We start from the raw sequence: 14,656 nt of genomic DNA, 5'->3' as shown, positions 1-14,656 counted from the left end.
TATGTTTTACAGATTTGAGGTTTAAACCAAACCGCATTACACCTCCTCCATCATTGCTGCAGATAGCATTGCACAATAAAACACCATTCCCTCTCAAGGACCCAGCCTTGAGACACTAAAATGTTAAGCCGAAATCTTTGCATGGACTTTTTCACAAGCACTATGCCAGCTGAATGTTTGTAAAGACAATGACCTAAGAGTTATACGCACTGCGGCTTTTCACAATAGCTAAACAGCAGCTTTTTGCTGTGATAGCTGATGAGTAGACAATGACACAAGAAAAGTGTTGCATGAGGTGAAACAGAAACAGTACTGAAGATAAACTTGTCCCCACCAAGACCACAGAGTGGGATCACTTAACAGGGAAAGTTTGGTTTATAGAAGACACCATTAAAGTATGTATAGACCTTATTGTATATGGCCTGCTGCGAGGTCACTTCAAAAGATTCATGTGGGTCAGTCACTACCATAATGTTGTTAAATTAAGCAGAACCTCATTAATGGAAAAAGGGCAATAGTGGTCTTCTCTGATGTGAGGACAGGCATGGCCCTGCTGGCACCCTGACACGATGACCCCATGTGGCTCATCTAAACTGTGTCATCTTAACATCTGTCAGTGCTGGGTTGGAGCTGTTGTTTGTGTGTTGGTGTTACTGGCCAAACTAGCCAAAAGCAATGGATAGATGGTGATAGCAGTATGCTAACTTGGGTGGCCTGCAGGCAGTAGAAGCAAATGATAGCAGAGGAAACAGAGTGTGGTGATGACTATGTTGAAAGCATTTCTCTTCCCCCCTTCCCATTTCCCAGTGTCCCCTCCCTACTGTTTCTCACTCGGGGCCTAGCAGCATCCATCCAGATGGAGGGTTTATTTTTGTTTTTGTTTGTTTACTTATTCATGCATCCAGCTATTCGGGGCATCGCTAGGGCTTTTGTTCCACCACAGAATGCAAATCGCCACGGCGGCTAATCCACTTTCATCTCTCCCTTGTCGACATCCAACTTCTTTGCACGTTTCCTCCAGTCTCTCGTAGTCAGGGCAGTCATCCTTTCAGTGTGTGAGATCAAGCCTGCAGTGACCAGGCCAGCCTACCATTTCTCTGTACTTTATGCATGTCAGCACAATGCACCGTTCACCTTCCACCCACCTTTAGTAACTGCGAGACGTTTTTCTGGATCTGAGTGTCTTCCTTACTTACTTTCCCCTGACCCTGGCGCCAAACAGGACCTCACAGCACAAGTTAAGTAGTAGCAAGACTGGCATTCCTTCTGGAATGGAGAGTTGTGGGAGCATCCCTAATTGAGTTAGAGAGGACATGAGTGGCTTTGCTCATTTAGTTGTTACAGTAAAACAGTCCAGACCAATCAGCAGGCAAATTTTCTTTTGTATTAGCCGGTTTACCCTTCAATTCCCATTCGTCCTCCTTTCTTTTTTCATTCTTCATTCAAGTGGAACTAGGAAGCTTGCACACACTTATTAAAGACTACGGCCATTCTGAAAAGTTTCTCAGATTATTGTGCCAAAGCTTTCGTCACGGCAGCGATACTGCAGGGATATGGTAACAAAAAAGGGTCAAAACAAAAAGAAAGACATCTAACAGGTGCACGATTCCTCTCCTTTGGGCGTTTGTGTTCTCTGCGGCAGTAATGCTCTTTGTCTGCCCTCTGCTGTGGCAGGAGGGCAGGTGGGTGAGTAGAAGGGGTTGCTGTGCTCAAAGCTAGCTAGTTAGAGAGCAGGCAGCAGGGCAGTGAGAGGAAGGGGGTGTCGAGTAATGCAGGTGGTTGTGTATATCTAGCCGGCCGAGCCTGAATTCAGGTGTGAAAATAACACAAAACCAGGTGCATGCAAGTGAGACTGGAGAGATGAGATGAGATTAAAAGAAAGTGTGGTTGTTGCCTCTCCACCTGGCCATAAAGCAGAAACCCACCCCCCTCCACCGAGGCTTTTGTTTCACGGCTAATGGTCCAGGTTAATTGCACAGGTGACTTTCTGTGGGGGAACAGATGGGCTCAAATGTGTTCAAAAACAATCCCAGCAAGCAGAAAACAACTAAGAATGAGTTGTTCCTCTCCTCTTTATTCTTCCTTTCCCTTCTAATCTTGTCTACTAAAGTCATGAAGGGTGACTGCAGTGAGGTTAAACTCTCACTGTGTTCTTCTCTCACAGTGGGTTCAATTCATCAAGCACAAGGCCGGTAAGCTCTCATTAGATCTCATTACAGTGCAAATGAGCCTCAGGAATTTGCTAGTGGAAGGATAGTAGTGGATAATAGACAGCTCTCCTATGCCTTATGTTGAGAGACTTTGATTAGAGCAAAGTATTTTAAGTGAATAGAAATTTAGAGGATAGTGGAAAAAAAATACGATTGATTGAAATACATAAATAGCTTTTTTTGTTTTTGCTGACCAACCTGTCGTACTGGTGCATACGGGATATCATAATTTGCCATTATATCAGAAATCCATACTTGAAGCCAGAAGCTTTTTAGGATTCTAAGAATTATTTGTCTCTTTCCCCTCAATGAATCATGAAGGCAGCATGTGAGCCATCAGAAATTGATTTCTCAATTGATCCACTGTGGTTTTTCTCCCCAGAAAAAAAAACATGCAGGGGGTGACAGAAAGCAAATTGAATTTGCTTTCTGGCATTGTTGACACTCCTGTGTAATTATAGCAGTGCCATGCCTTTGGTGCATGGTACATGTTTCTCTTTCTCTTTTCTGTTTCGAATAATTATGCTTCGTCACATTTTCAAGGTGACAGCTGTTCTTTTACATTGCAGTGCATATTTTGAGTGTTGTAGATGACTGATTCTAATTGGCCTAAGTTAAAAATAGATGTTTTTTTGTTTAGTTCGTGTACATTATGTAAGCTTTTTAGTTCTAATTGGTCATTGACTGACAAGTGTTCTGAAGGAGGCGTCGGTGATACATTGGATTTCTGCAAAACTTGCAAGAACCATATCTCAGTTAATTCATCATGAGCATCCACGTCTGAGTCTTTCTCCCTCTTCCTACCTTTACATTCCTCATGCTGCTTTTGTTAGTAGAACATATACTTGCTTGTGGCTATACTAATCTGCAATAAACATATTTATTTAGCTACTAAACAAATGTGAAACAGGAATTTGTATCACATGAAATGTGAGTCCAGGCTGCAGTATATGTTTTAGAAGTGATTAAAAGTAAGAAAAAAACCTAGCCACAAAGTTTTGAAGAAGGCTTTCACACCCTCGTGTCTTGCCTTGCTCCACTAGTCCATGTCAATAATCCCACCCCACCTCTTTACTTTGGTTCCCAGTGCTGCCTTCTGTGGGTGGACTTTGACTGTGTGTTCTTCCTGATCCTTCTTAATTCTTTCATTTGTTATCTTATGCTTACATAATAGTACATAATCAAGGATACGCTTGCAGTATCTCTGCTCATCCTTTTCCTATCCCTCCCCTACCTCCCTTTACTATTATCAAAGTTAAAGTGCCCCTGGGATTGGTGAATGATACTTTTCTTACTGAAGGTACTTTTTTCTTAGTGAAATAATAATCTTACAAGTTTAGTTTTTATCCCAATCCTTCTGACACCGCATTGCTCTTTCTATCCCTCCTAATTATAAAATGTGATAGTGCTGCTTGTAAATATAAGAGCCAATCCCTAGAACTCAGTTACAGTTGGCTCAGCTTCTGGGGCCAGCTACTACCTGATATCCAGGTAAAGTGAGGTAAGCAGGATCAAAGAAAATAAATGGAAACAGTAGATCATCTCTATCTGGGAGGTAAAGTTTCATAGCTTTGGTTGTGATCTTAAAGATTTAACTCTTTAAGAAAATACCTAAAAGTGTAAAAGCTGCCACCATGTTCCACACTTCCAGAAGCTTTAATAAGATCATTAAGGACCTCGGGGCTGTCCGCATAGGTGTTTCATCACTGGAAGGGTTTGTCAATGTCTTGGGTCTTAGCCCATCTTAACCCATTTAGAAAGCAATTTCCTGTGAGCAGAGGGGATCTTTCCTCTTGAGAAAGATCTGTGGGCATAAAAGGTTAGCTTTTCTGTAATTCCACACCATGCAGTGTACCAGAGCTGCTAATGAGAAGCAGATGAATATTTGCCTTAGGTTTAACAGCTCAAAATAAGATGAGTGAATTGCAGGAATAAGGCAGAAATATCTGCTTAAGTGGCCAATGTTACAGTAAGCAATGGAGAAAGTTTGCTTTGAGGATTAGTGGAATAAGTGTAGTCAAATAATGTGCAGTTTTCTCCCCGAATAAATGCTTACTTTGTCTTTGCAGATTTGTAGAATATATACACCATGTGTATGTGTTAATAAGTTCAGACAGTCTGAAGGCTCAGTTGGGAGAAGTTCTTGGTGAGGCAAAGACCTGCTCAAGTTTAAGCTTTGGACAGCTTAGGACATAGTTAATTGAACGCTGTGAAGTAACTGGGGAGAACGCTTCCCATTTTAGTCATTTTGGTTCTTTCTGTCTGCAGTCCTCTCCCTGAACCTCCGTCTTCTAGGGCTCCAAAGTCCTGGCCATTACAAATGATGAATTGTGCTACAGTTAAGCTAGAAGTAGGACGAATTGATCAAAGTGTCAGGTGCCCCCTGTGATGTTTAGGTCTCCACGAAGAAGGCAGTGAAGAAGGAGCTGTCAAAAAGTTTCTTGTACCACAGTGGTTGTAGATAAATGTTTACCTGCCACTTAACACGTTGTGTCAGACTCACAGTGTGTCCTTACTAGCCTACATAAGAACGAGTACCTAATGATCTTGGGATTTGATATAGTTATAGAGGCTGCAAGTTGTTCAACATATTGTTCTCCAGGTCCACAGGAGATGAAACCCATGCTCCCCCTTTTTAACCGACGAGCTTGCTATCTGAGGTGTAGTGCTGCAATTTGAGATAAGCACTACTTGGCGCAGCTTTGGTTTTGTTCTGATAAAGCTGGTCTAATTAAGCTTGATTTAATCAGGATTGCTTTTAAGCACAGCACACAGTTGGAACAGATACTTTGATTTCAAAGTAGCCCTTGGGAAGAACTTGAGGAAGAAAGAGAAGGAATGAGATAGAGAGTAAAATTAGTGAGTACGACTGAAGAGATGCTTTTTTAAGCATAAGACATGCTTCTATTCTTAGTTGTACTGTCTTCTTTTACTTCCATGAATGATTGCAGGTGGGATGGTTTATTGCTGAAGGACAATAACAAGAAACATGTACAGGTCTCACTCGCTTCCTCAAAGTATTTGTGTACCAATCCATGTCACTATGTTTTGTTCATAAATTCAATTTGCCTGAGTGTTGTGTACACACAAATAACGAAAGATTGATCATCCTAGGAGTTGGAAAAGTACCAGTTGTCTCCACTTATTTTTGAACATTTCCCTTCATCTGAGCGCAGTGCAGAAATAAGATGCCTGGGCCCTGATGGTAAACACTGGGAAAGAGCTAGTTCACTCATATGCGCAAAAGAATTGATGACCGAGTCTTCAGCTCCACAATAACTCACCCTAATGATCCTAGTTTAAAATAATGTCTGTTCTGGACCAGAAAGATAAAAATGGTGCCCCTCTGACTCATTAGTATCAGGGCGTAAAGATAGATGACCCAGATATAGAACCTAAGCCTCTTTCTGAACCCAGTTTCCATTGAGTGGTATACTGCATGTGCACAGTATGTCCACAACTACTCATAGTCTTGGCCTTGTGGACATTTTAAGTGTCTTCTACCTGTCCCGTCAGCCATCCTGGCTGCCTCCACTCCTCTTATTTCGTGGATCCACACAACAGCTGGAATGGTGGACGAGGGGAATGTTTTTCGAAGGCCAGTCCCTGTGTCATTGACTAAACAAGACAGAGCGCTCGGGTATTGAGCGACTCCACACTAAATCTTTGTAAAGAGCACTTAGCTCCCCTGCGTTAGCCACAGAAAGAATATCTGTCAATGACCATCACTGGATGCTTTCATCCTGAGGCTCCTCTAAACTCTAAACTAAACTCTTAAGTGTATTTTCCTCCTCCCCAGCTGTTTACTGAAAAAAAGGCAGGCTTCAGTGACAGGCCTCTGTCTCAATGCTCTTGCACTTGCAGGGATTGTTTATAGCTTATTCAGGAATAAAGCACTCTTTTATTGTGATATATGGTGACCTGTAGTCAGAGAGCACCCACAACACGATGCCTAAAATTAGAGCCATATAGTGTGTCATACAAGTGTGTCTGTAGTTATTATGCACTTTACTATGATAACATTTGTGCTTTTCTTATGTGCTTTCTCCCAGAGGGAGACGAAACCGGTGTGATGGATTCCCTGATGGAGGCTCTGCAGTCAGGGGCCGCCTTCCGTGATCGGCGAAAACGGACACCACGCAACGGTAAGACAGACTGCCGACTGACAAAATACTGTATTTAGGTGCCATTGTGCACTTTTTGTTGTTTCTGTCAGTTTCACTTGTCTGCAGAAAAATACTTGTCCCTTTAAGTTGGTAATAGCTTTCTTGCAACACTGCTGTCTATCATTTAAATTAAACGTTTCTGTGAAAGTGCCGTTCATTCACCGCCTGTACCCGTGTGCGACTGTTTCAAGGATTCATTGCACAGATACGGCATTGATACATGTAGAAACATATGTACATATAAACAGAAAAAAAAGGGAGGCATGTGTCCTGGTGTAGGTCATTAGAAATTTATTGCCCCTTTCCCATTCATGAAGCACTTAACAGTAGGGCCGAGGCTGATTTAGAGAAATCCTGGTGCTAATGTATTCCATTCTGCCATGATGAATAGGCCATGCCCAGAGGAGTACCACCTAGTAGGGGCGCAAGGGTCAATTGATATGCAAGTCAGAGCTCTGCAGAAGAGTCACAGGTGCTGCTGTCTTCACACTGGCAATCATATTAGGAAAAAAGAAAGGAGAAAAAAAGACAGTTGGCTGGAGTGGATGATTGTGCTGTAGATGTTGAAGAACAGTAAAACAAGGATATATTTTAAAGGCAGACCAGAAATTGTTTTGTTTATATCTAAAAAGTACATTTTAGGTTGTTTTTCCCCAATATTTACATTTACAGACATATTTGCAAATAAACTAATATTTGGTGCATGATTTTGTAATGCTTTATGATAGATATACTGTAATTGAATTAGAATTATCAATAGAATATTAAATATTGTTGGGTAAGTTTCGGATCATTCTTGTAATACAAAAGATGCAGTGAGTTCCTGTCGCATCTAGTCTCCCCTCAATCCAACATGCAAAGAAGCACTCTCCAGAAGGTGCATTTTTCTTCTGTACAGTCAATTGAAACCTCCTGCAGAGGTCATTAAATGAACAGTAAACACAACAGTGGCTGAAGTGCTTGAAAAAAACGTTAAAAGCAGAACAAACAGGAGAGCAGAACAGCTGGAGTTTGTTTTTAGCCTAACACGACCTGTAGCTGCACTTCCTCTTTCTTGCATGCATAGCATTACCTTTCAGATTATCATGCAGGTTAGTTGTTGGATGAGTGCTTTACTTTAGTAGTGTCTGTCAGTGGTAGATATGAGCACCTGTCCCTGCAGTGTAAAGAGATGTCAAAATTAAAGTCATCAAAGAAAACAAAAACTGGAATCTGGAAATAGAATTTATTTTTTCTCATACTAAATAGGTATAAAAATCAGTTTGCATTTCACTGGAGTAACACTCTACCTATGTGACCCAACATCTCTCTGATTGCCCATCATCACCAGTCCGTCACAGAGAGACTGTAGGAGACAGCCAAAGCACGGGGACAGCATGCTTTCTCCAGACAGAACGGCCATGGCTGAGGTTTAATTTTTTAACTACGTTTTCCACATATAACAGACTATATAACAACAAACAAACACACCCACACTTTCTTCTTGTCTCAACAGCTATAATACTGCTCATCATTCTATAAACAAAACCTCCTCCATTCTTTGCCTGTAACATTTTCATGCTATATTTCTGTTTGGGGGTTTGTTGTGAGCTGGTGTCTGAATGTTTGGGCAGGTGTGTTAGCAAACCTAAAGGACTTTTTGCCACACTATGGGAGTTCTTCTGCCAATATCTGAAATGTGTCACTTCTGATGCATCTTTGTCTGTTTCCCTTTTTCTTCATTTTTGCCTTCTCTATCTTCTTTTTTCTTTCTTTCCTTCCCCCCCCCCCAAAACATTGTTACAGGTGATCAAAGCCCTACCAGTCCAGCCCCGTGGTGGTCGGGTGCTAATTATGGTAACAGAACTCTAGGTGTGTGTATTTAACTATCATTTTAACCCAAATACCACCTTTGCTGCACTTTTCCTGGCTGCATACCTTACACATCCTTCCTGTTAAACACTCATGCTGAGCTGGTCTACAACATGCAGAGTCCTGTGCTGAGCATTTAACCGAGAAAAGATTGAAACTGTCAGAGTTAGAAGAGTTGCTGTCACCAAAAACATGTTTCAAAATGAAATAAAAATCACAGGACCTATAAGAGAATATCATTTGCAGTGTCACATCAAGTGCATAAAATATCGATATACAATGTTATTTATATTATTGTTATTTATACACCATTTTTGCACCAGCATAGGTACAAATATCCCTAAGAAGTACAATACCAGCCCCAGTGTTTTTGGACATGAATTGACAAAAACCTGTATTATGTATATTAGAAGTAGAGATTAGAACCAAGACTTGCAAACAAACTAATCTCAGATAAAATCGGTAATTTTTAAAAACAAATACAGAAAATATTCTGTCATTCATAAGAATGTAAAAGTTGGAGCATATTTTCTTACTAGAATTAGTATTGTGTGATAAAAGGATCACATTAAACCATGCAGGAGTAGAGTAGAAAATTGAACTGGACATTAATGATTTTAATGCTGGGTGACAGCGTGAATCTTACGCTCTGTCTTCAGAATCCATATGTAATTAAATGACTTAGCCTTGCATTAGCACCTCGATCCTTAATGCACCTCGTAAGATTAATGCAACCCCTAAACGTGGCCGCACTACTCGAAGGAAGTTGTCTCAGCACAGTTCCTGTCTTATGGAGCAGCTACAGTTGTCATCTAATTTCTGTGCTCTTCCTAAAAGCCTGTTGTCACAGCATGATAGCACTTCCTGTCTTCTAGTGATGTTGAGCCAATATTCTGATGGAGAGGTCTGTGGACCTCAGTGCTTTGGTCACTCACAAGGTTTTTGTGTATTACACCTACTTTTTCCCTGAATGTCAAGCTGATGCGCAGTAGCTCACAGTGTCCTTCTAAAGGATTCTTGCTTTTTATGCTCTGCAGGCTCCCTGTATTTTTGTTGTTATTGCTGCATGTCCAAGAACCTGATACTGTGCTTGTGGATGTATCTTAAAGGTGTCATGTTGCACTTTTTGTATGCTGGTTTGTTTGTTTTTTGTTCTTTAATCACACATATCCAACAGTTATTTTGATATAACCTCTAAGTGGACATCTAAAGAGGTGAAAAAGTTTATATATGCCAAGTTAACACTTGATGTTTTTAAAGATCGTTAAACTCTTATATGGGAACAACCTAATGGTTATATTTAAGGTGTGAAAAGAACCTATTACGTAAAGTTAGGCTGGGCTCTGTGCACAACAACAGCTGTGAATGTGTTTAAACCCTGCTGTCCAGAGTGGAAGTACAGATTGGTAATACTAGAGCTCTCATATTAGCGCCACTATGTCTAATACTTCCAAGAACATTTGGTTGACAAAGGTTTTATTTGTTTCTATGTTGCATGAATTGATTTGGAATTGTTGAGTTTCTACAAGCCTGGCAGGGTCGTAGAAACCTAACCTTGTTCATTTTATTGTGAAAGCCACTTGGCCATGCCTGTGGTACTGAATAATGATGTTGTCACAAGCATGCCCCATATGAGTAATTTCTTTAAAGTATATTAGAGTCTTGTTTATGACAGAGGGTCAGAAGAAGGATGAGAGTGGCACATTGTAGCTTCATCAATGCTACTGTACAAGCATTGCTCTATAAACATAGAAGTCAGTATAAAAGCACTTGTGAAAGTATTTTCCCTGTAACTAAATGTTTTTGCTGGAGTGATGCAGTGGTTTGAAGTGGTAAAATAGTCACCTTTTTTTCGTTGATGAATGCAGAGATGTCTGCATTCAGTCTGACTTACAGTGAAAGCTTCATGAATATCATCCTTGGTCACTAACGCTTATGAAAAAATAAAGTGTTGCTAAAACTGACTGTGTTTGGACTTTCAAAAGCAAAGAATTTTCACTAAAACCACCACCACAACTCTTAACAGCAATTATATGATTTGCCAAATTTGAAAGGAACTTCATAGTGCAGGCCTGCCCAATCCCGGTCCTCGAGAGCTACCGTCCTGCAGCTTTTAGATGCATCCCTACTCCAACACAGCTGAATCAAATGGTTTGATCTCTTAAGCATGCCATCATGTTTGGCAAAGGCCTGATAACAAGCCATTCATTTGATTCAGGTGTGTGGGAACAAGGATGCATCTAAAAGCTGCAGGACGGTAGCTCTCGAGGACCGGGATTGGGCAGGCCTGTCATAGTGGGATACACCTTCACTGAGGACATCCATCTTAACTACTACTTCCTGCAAATACCAAAGGTGAAACTTCTGACACCACTGCACAATATGAAATAATATGTGACCAGTGAGATCACATAATTACAAAACTAGATACTGCCCATCTTTATTTAAAACGATTTTGTTCGCCTTGATTAACCTCCTGTTAATTTCATATTTTGTGCCCATAAATTGTTTTCTTATTTTTGGGAAGTAACCAGGATGACACTTTTCTTTATGATGGATTTTGCGTCATTACGATAAATCCCTGCCCTCCCACCAAGTGCACAGCACTGTGAAACTACTAGAATGCATTGTTTACTGACAGCTCCCTGTTTATTTATATGAAGCCCCATCCTGGTTTGATAAACTGCCGTGTGGAGTCTCTTCTCTGAGGTGATAAGAGGGGAACATTTCTTTCTAAATGTAATCAGTTGCTATGCAAAATAAGGATACCTTGTCTCATCCAATGAAAGAGGACAATGTGTCCATATTGTGTAACAACGTGTCTGCTTGTCTTTGGGTTGCTATTTCAGCATGTAAGGTGGGGAACTGGTGGTGTTTTTGTTTGTTTGTTTTACGTACTACAATATTTTTGCAGTACGTCAAGAATAGCAACATATTCTTCGGGTCAGTGAAGCAGTATTATTTGTGTACTATGTTTATGTGTAAATGCGGTTTCTGTCTGGCTCAGGGATGACAATCCAGTCCCTGAATTTTCTGTTAGAAAAGGTTCTCAGAACAGTTATAGCAGACATTGTGGCAAATCTATTCAATCCTGCTTGTCATGTCTGTTGTAATCTCATGCTTTAAAGCTTGATTAACCTCCTGTCATCCTTAAGCGAGCAGTGTGTGTGAGAGAGACTCCGTTAGTCATACAAGAATCTTCACTTGCGTTGAAAGGAGTTCATTTAAACCCAGCATGCTGTTCTTTGTCGTCCTTTAGGCTAAACCATACTTCAGCAGACTACCTCAAGTGTCAGGCTGAGCACAATTCTTGCCGCCGTCAGTCTTAATTACACCCAATTCCAGAAGCATTTCCTATTTCCTTGTCTCCACTTTGTGTAAGATGGAAAATCTAACCCGCGAGGCCATACTCATGTGTTATGCAATTACACCAGCCATTCCTAATTCAACACACAGAAAGTGGATGGATTGATGGAGACCAGGGAAACAATGTTGCTGTTTTGGAGTTCAGGCTCATTTCAGGAAGTTAATTTCTGAAGGTTGCTTTTCCTTTTTGGGGTGTATTGCAGCTTTTGTTTTTCCTTTTGCTGTAGTGTAATTTAAAATTAAGTTTTACTAAAAAGACATAAGTTACCATACACCTTTTTTATCTCTTATTCCCTTTCTTGTGAGACAGTTAACCTGGGAATCTGGCAGGAGATTGGTGGGTAGAGAGCAGGAGCCTCTCATACATCCTGGCTCATCGATTTTCGGTCAGGGATGAAAGCCACAGACTCAGTAGGTCTTTCATACTGGGGGGCATCCCAAAAGACACATCAATCAGATTTCAAAGAGATCCAAGCCCATCTTATTTATTTACCACCTTTTCAATGTCATTACAATCCCAAACCACGGCCTCTCTCCTTTCCTTTGTCTGCCCGAGTCTCCGGCTTCACCTTCACAGGTCAGTCCATCAAAAGTTCCCTCCTCTGTTCTGTCAAGTAAGTCTCTTAAGGACTTACTTGACAGCGAACAGAGAATGATCATCTTATTTCCATTAAGAAACAGAGATGCAATGATATAAAGCTCGTCGGAGTTACGGAATTTCAGCCTAACAGTCTAATCCCTCAAAGCCCAGCAGTTAATTCAGCTGGCCAGGCCAGAGAGTGAGCTCCTTGTATGTTTAATGAAGATTAAATTATCTATTTTCTCTCATGAAATTTTTATGGCAGAAAGTGGATGAATCTGCAAAAAGGAAGGCAAATAAAAAGTCCAAAGGAAAATGTCTTTAAGATGAGGTTGGTAAAGGATATTCCAGTTTTCATTTATTTCCAACCACCTCGTGACATAAATGATGGCTAATGCATATTACGCCTCTGTTTGTTAACCACATCACCCGTATGCAGACAATCACAGTATGTTCAGGCTGGCAGCTGTTTTCTCATCTTTCCCCTGATCTGGGAGAAAGTCAGCCATTTGTTTCTTAAATTACATCACAGGAAGTGATAGTGATCGTAATTCCCTTAGCAATTAATTTGCTCACACATATGTTGTACTCATCGTTTTATCTCTCTGTGTTGTCTCTCAACCTCTCTGGCAGTTGTTCTCCTTGGCTGTTTCACACACACACCTTCAAACATGTGTGACATATCTGATAGGGACTATTGCTGTAGGGTGCCTCTGAGTTGAGGGCTAAAGCTCTTTGCCTCCACAAGCTCCTGGCCTCCACTTTAGGGTGTTGATAGATGTTATTCATTGGGGCAGCCCTAGAGGCAATCCTAAAGGAAGTGGAGCTAACATGATTTGAGGCAAAGAGGCCCAGAAGGTGTTGGTGCCTCATACTGCAACGTGGATGGTTTAGTAGATGTGAGATATCAATAGAGCAGATGAGAGAAGAGTTCTGTGGAGACGTACGGCTTAAAATCTATCACCTGTTTCTCATAGATAAGGATATTTATCAGCAGCCAAACAGAAAAGGCAGATGGAAAGGAACTGAGGCGTGGACAGCCATTCTCGTCCTAGGACTTGGACAAAGCCATTGTCCGTCCTTTTGACCCACAGGGCATCTCTGTACACCTGATCATTTTTCACCCTCAACAGAAAACCCATCACGGAAATATAGATGAAGATTTTATGTACCATTTGAGTACCCTTGGCACATAACTGATTTGTTGCTTGACTCTGCCAAGAGAGGATGTAAAGTAAGTGAAGTGTGACATAGAGCATTTGAGAAGATAAATCAAATCTTAATAATGGCCTTCTCTTTGGACACCAGGGGTCTCTCGCCCCTGCCTCTGTTCTTAAGTACCATCTAACCCCTTTGCTGTTTGAATCACACGAAAGCTATCTGCTTGACTACAAGGTATCAACAGGGGGCTGTCCGACTGCCCTTTTGATGCCATTATCCCCTTTTACAGCTCCCTGTTTGAAAAGACTTACCTTTGCAACTTTGCTTCCGTCCCCTACGGACGTGCTTTTTCTTTCCGTTTTTTCCCTCTTCTTTTTGAAATAAAGTCAGTGATCAAGAGGCCTGAGAGCTCTTAACACTTATGTCCAGTATTGTCTTTCTTAATTAGAACAGGGTGTTGTTGAAGAGCTTCGCTCTCCTGCCTAGTGGATCATCAATAAACAACTGCAGAGGGCAAATCTGTACTAATTTATCATATTCAATAACATCCTAGAGCGTTTGCAGTGGGATGTGTGATTTCCTTGCTCACTTTCCAAATAATATTGGCTTTCAAGTATGTGGGCAGTTATGAAAGGTCACCCTAAGTGTAAATTGTCAATACTGGATCAATTTTGGAGGGCAAATGTGCTTTGGAGGCCCCGTAATGGAAAGTTTTATCTTATTTTTACCCAAGGCACATTCACACAATAAGATTGATGCCATTCATTGTTTGATGTATTCCTAATAGACCTATAAAGTTGCAGAGCTTAAAGCCAAAGGAATGCCTGTGAAAGCCAAATATAGGGGTGGCAATTGGACCATCCCACTAGCTGAAAAATTGCCCTCATATAATTCCAGTGGAATCTCATCCAACCTTCTGCTTAGAGCTGAGGGATGGGAAACTTGTTTCGCATGAATTAAACCTTATTTATTGTTCATTAGGGATGCAGCAGGGCCAACTGATGATCAGCTAGAGAGCAAATAATGCGCAGTGGAATAAGATCTCGTATGGTTATGGCTTCCCTTGACAATGAGACACGGTGCCAGAATCAAATGCTTCCTCCTCGCCTGTCATTTTTTTAAAAAGTCCTTAATATGATGTGGCTATTATTAAAGCGGAAGACATTATGTCCAGACGGATGTTTGCATTTGATCTGTCAGCAACTATCTACAATCTGTCAGACAGAATGAGGTGCAGATAATGTTTTACTTTCGCATGTGAAGGCTTGATGTGGTGTTGAGTAACATGGAGGTAAAGAGTGAGTTATACGAGCAATTCCTAT

At 41.0% G+C, this 14,656-nt stretch overlaps 1 protein-coding gene across 6 annotated transcripts in view; it reads left to right on the top strand.

Annotated features, from left to right (window-relative positions):
• The window catches only part of diaph2 (diaphanous-related formin 2), a 375,689-nt gene that overhangs the window by 319,896 nt on the left and 41,137 nt on the right, over nt 1-14,656 (top strand). For 2 of the 6 annotated variants that reach the window (XM_082548118.1, XM_082548117.1), the window contains 2 exons: nt 6,263-6,355; nt 7,707-7,913. In XM_082548118.1, the coding sequence (XP_082404244.1) occupies nt 6,263-6,355; nt 7,707-7,897 (284 nt within the window). In that variant the 3' untranslated portion in view covers nt 7,898-7,913. Of the gene's footprint in view, nt 1-6,262; nt 6,356-7,706; nt 7,915-8,161; nt 8,228-14,656 lie in introns of those variants that run through there. The other 4 variants (XM_082548121.1, XM_082548120.1, XM_082548119.1 and 1 more) reach the window with 4 other exon arrangements.

Source organism: Aulonocara stuartgranti, assembly GCF_965226115.1.
Source record: "Aulonocara stuartgranti genome assembly, chromosome: 2".
Classification (NCBI taxonomy): domain Eukaryota; kingdom Metazoa; phylum Chordata; class Actinopteri; order Cichliformes; family Cichlidae; genus Aulonocara; species Aulonocara stuartgranti.
Note: the sequence above shows the minus strand (reverse complement) of the source record. Positions and strands in the feature narration are given on the sequence as shown.